General features: G+C 46.0%; 1 protein-coding gene across 1 annotated transcript in view; it reads right to left on the bottom strand.

The window, feature by feature from the left end:
* Window positions 1-6: 6 nt before the first annotated feature.
* Window positions 7-3,925, bottom strand: part of LOC101854284 (protein FAM124A) — a 22,339-nt gene continuing 18,420 nt past the window's right edge. The window contains exon 3 of the mRNA XM_005107995.3: window positions 7-2,296. Coding sequence (XP_005108052.1) covers window positions 389-1,741 — 1,353 coding nt within the window. The 5' untranslated portion in view covers window positions 1,742-2,296 and the 3' untranslated portion in view covers window positions 7-388. The remainder of the gene's footprint in view (window positions 2,297-3,925) is intronic.

Consider the following 3,925-nt stretch of genomic DNA (forward strand, 5'->3'; position numbering starts at 1 on the left):
AGGGGGGGGAGAGGGTGTTGAAACATTAACGTTTGGCAGAGAACGGAAATACGTCATTTGTTTAGAAAAGATCCAGGGCTGAATCAAAAATAGAACATACTCAAAACCAAATACATTGTAAATGAACAATATCCTGAACGGAGATTAAATTCCTTGTTGCTCCCTTAGTCAGCTTGTTGAAGTCTGTAAAGGGTACGATTTGTGTTACCGCCTGCGAGGTGTAAAACTTTGCCTTTTTGCCCTGAATGCGAACGACGTGAATTCGACTCGCGCATTAAAAATGTGTTTGGTCGAGCGAAAGCGGCTTCTGTCATGAGAGGCAGAATCAACTCAGACCATCTCAGGGACCATAAAATAGCAACAATATTTTACAATTAACAGTTTCGTCTCAGCTGTTGAGATGTTTTGGCGTTCTGTCTAAATGGAAATGGTTCTTGCCTTTCTCCTGGTCCCACTGTTTTCTAGGGGGCTGAGGGTGCCATGGGCGACAGGTGCCTCCTTGGTCCTCCATCGATGCTGTGAAAGCGCTGTCCTCATCATCTTCCCCCGCCAACTTACACGTTTTGATCAGTTTAGACATGTAGTGGTCCAATTCCGCGGAACAGGCGTCAAAATCAGAGAATCTTCCAGAATCTATACTGCCACTGTGCACGCTAGCTTTGTCCACAGGCTCTGTGTACGCAGGGGAAGAAGGATGATTGAGGTAGAGAGTACGGCTGCTTGCCGAGTCACGTGACGCCGTGACGTCATGAAGAATAATGGCGTTCCCGTCGGGGTCGTGAACCACGTAGTGATGGCGGTTGAGGGAAGTGACGTCGGTGTGGAGAACGGCTCGTAGAGCGGTCATATTGTGGGTCGGAAAAGTGAGGTAAGCGTTGGTGAGGGAGTACGGGTTCACGTGAGGGCAGTGTTTGAGAGCCAGTTCGTAGGACGTGGAGGTTGTAGTGGCTCCCCTTGAGTCCGCTGGCGAGGAATGTTCTAGATTTAGAGGAAATAGGCAGAATCCTTGCTTACTGCTCTCCATCTCGGTACCCGTGACAAGTCGGTAGAACTCCACCATAGGGGCGTAGCGGCGGACGAAAATGTTTATCCGGATTTTGCAAGTGTCGTGCACTGACGGACAGACGCTCCACATCGGAAGTTGTCGCGACAGGAAATAGAACTCTTGTTTCCCGACGACACAGGAAGACTGGGCGCGCTGCAACTGGATCGTGTGGTGGTGTCGCCAGGGCGGCTTCTGTAACTTCCGGTGAAGCTCTTCGTGGCTTTGCCTACCAAACTCTGGTAAGAATATCATGACAGCCAGCGATGGTGAGCTGATCTCCCCGCCTACCACGGTGTATTTCGGCGCGGGTGGTTCGTGTGTGGAGGAAGGATGTAGCGACTCGGGCGGTTCTACGACCATCAACACATCACCCAAGCCTGCCACTCTCTTACACAGCGGCCTCAGTATACGACACATATCTCCTTGTCTTCCGCTTGGAGCGACGATGTGAAGACACACGCCGAGTCGTCCCCCGCCCGACCTCTGGTCTGTGACGTGGTCCCGTGACCTTTGTATAGGACTGTGACCTGTGGTCTTACAGCGATGGATCTGAAAATCTTCCTTGCTTTTACAACAGGCTGAATTTACAATCCTCGTGGAGCCGACATGTAAACAAATATCGTTGCCATGACGATAGGCGCATCCCTCCCTAGGGCGCTCCGGGGGTCGATGGAGAGTTGTCCTCCCTTCAGCCATGCTGACAAACTTGTGTACACGTCATGGCGGGAACTTCTCCTGGAGACTAGCGGTGGGCGGGGTGTCCGTGCACATTCACGATATCTACAGATAATTTCTAGAGAATCGTCCAGATTCACGCTATGGGCAGAAGATGACTGGCGGGTTGTCCGTGCACATTCGTATTATCTACATATGACTTCTGGAGAATTCTCCAGATTCTCGCTATCTGCACAAGATGACTGGTGGAATGACACTAAACGTTCGTGTTATCTGCTGTAGACGACAGAAGGGATGTCAGTGTACGGTTGTGTTATCTTCTCTTCTGAAAGCAGTAGGCGGAACGAGAGTGTACATTTCCACTATCTACAGTTGACGACTGACGATATGTATGTGCACTTTTGTATCATCTATAGTAGGTGCAAACAAGACGGGATGTCAATGTATACACGTGTGCTACCTACTGCAGTTCAGTCGTGAGAGACAGTAGAAGATCTCAGAGTTAGTACTTCCTCATAATGACACCTTCGTGTGTAGAGCTTGCAGTGACTTGTTCTAAGTATGGGCTTGAATGGCCTGAAATAAAGAAGAGAGGAATCACAAACGTTAAAAGAGTATAGACCTTGACAGCACTTTAAAAGATACTCTAAAATTGTGAGCTCCCCGGTAATCTTTTAAATAATTTCTTGAAGAAGTATGCAATATAGTGTGAGACACAGTGACATTATCAATCGCTCTTTCATTGACAACAATATTGTTATAGATTGTACCTACTTGTTTACTCATTCAATCATCTTTGGAACACTTCCGTCCGTATGACTCCCCTTTACAGAGTACGTCTTGAACAAGGTTTTGAGTCCGTGGATGTTTTTTGTGTAGCAAAAATGATAGTATCATTTCCACGTTGTCGACTAAGTAAACATAGGCCAACGTGTTCAAACTGAATGAACGTACGCTGAAGTGTGGAAACAAAGTGAACGTACGTCAATGTATTGAAAGAGTAAGAAATAGCAATCACTGTGACGCCTTCGTGGAGATCGATACCACACGAAAAGTAAACAGAAGGACAAAGCTGATGTGTCCGTGATCTGTCCAAGTGTCGTCTGGCGTCACTGATTGCCTGCAAAATGGCTTCTGGTTACATCCTTGCTGCACAAATTAAGAAGCAATTAATCATTCCAACACATAAATGCATGAACGCTAATCATCGAGCTTTTAGCAAGTCATTGATCTGCAGTGAAGAAATCAAACGTTTCATTGCGTTCACAAACCGACCGTGAACCAGACAGCCACATTCCCAGACCCCCCACACACAAGCACATGCGGACTGCTACCCCTTTTCTCTCTGTGGACTCTAAACTGTACGGCGTACTTTTTTTTATGAACTCGGGGGTGGGTGTTGCTTTGCTTTGTTTTTTATCAGTCTTGCTTTTAACCGACTCTAAACTACCGCAATCGTGACGTTGTGCTTCTCTCTCCAACTGCAGTGTAAATGTTACAACAACATACATGGTTAAAGGGGCGCCACTGACTTGTCCCACATTTCAGCTGACCATCTGTCTTTTCTGTCTGCTTTGTCTTTTTCTAGAGCACTAAAAGAGTGGTAATGGAGATGCTAGTGCTTTTAGAGTACCGCTGGTGGTTTTAGGGCTCCATTGGTGGTTATAAGGTACCGCTGGTAGTTCTTACATTTCTTCCTACCCTTTCATTTAACTGTCTGTCTCGCTTTTCCCAAGCACTTGGGAACAGCTGTGACAACAACGTGCCTGTCTTAGCACTGTGCGTTCCACAAATGAAATCTATACGAGTACTATTTACATACAAGCAAAATACCTTTAAGCATTTCAATTATAGTATTATGTTTCAACTTGCTGTAATGTCAGTACCCTGTAATAGGAATAAAATGTCTTTTCTGGTATCGTGTGTTTCTGTTTTGACAAGAGAAAGTCGTTTGCATATATATCTTATGTTAGCGCAATGATTTTAATTTTTCTGACTGGGTTATTGTCTGAATGTGGGTATGGTCTTGCATGTGCGCTTGTGAGTATGTGTGTGCGTGCGTATGTGTTTGTTTGTTTGTTTGTGTGTGTGTTTGTGTGTATAAGAGAGAGAGAAAGAGAGAGAGAGAGAGAGAGAGAGAATGTGTATGAGTCTGTGTGTGTGTTTGTGTGTGTATATATATGTGTGTGTGTGTGTGTGTGTGTG

The sequence above is a fragment of the Aplysia californica genome, unplaced genomic scaffold (assembly GCF_000002075.1).
Source record: "Aplysia californica isolate F4 #8 unplaced genomic scaffold, AplCal3.0 scaffold00649, whole genome shotgun sequence".
NCBI classification, from domain to species: domain Eukaryota; kingdom Metazoa; phylum Mollusca; class Gastropoda; order Aplysiida; family Aplysiidae; genus Aplysia; species Aplysia californica.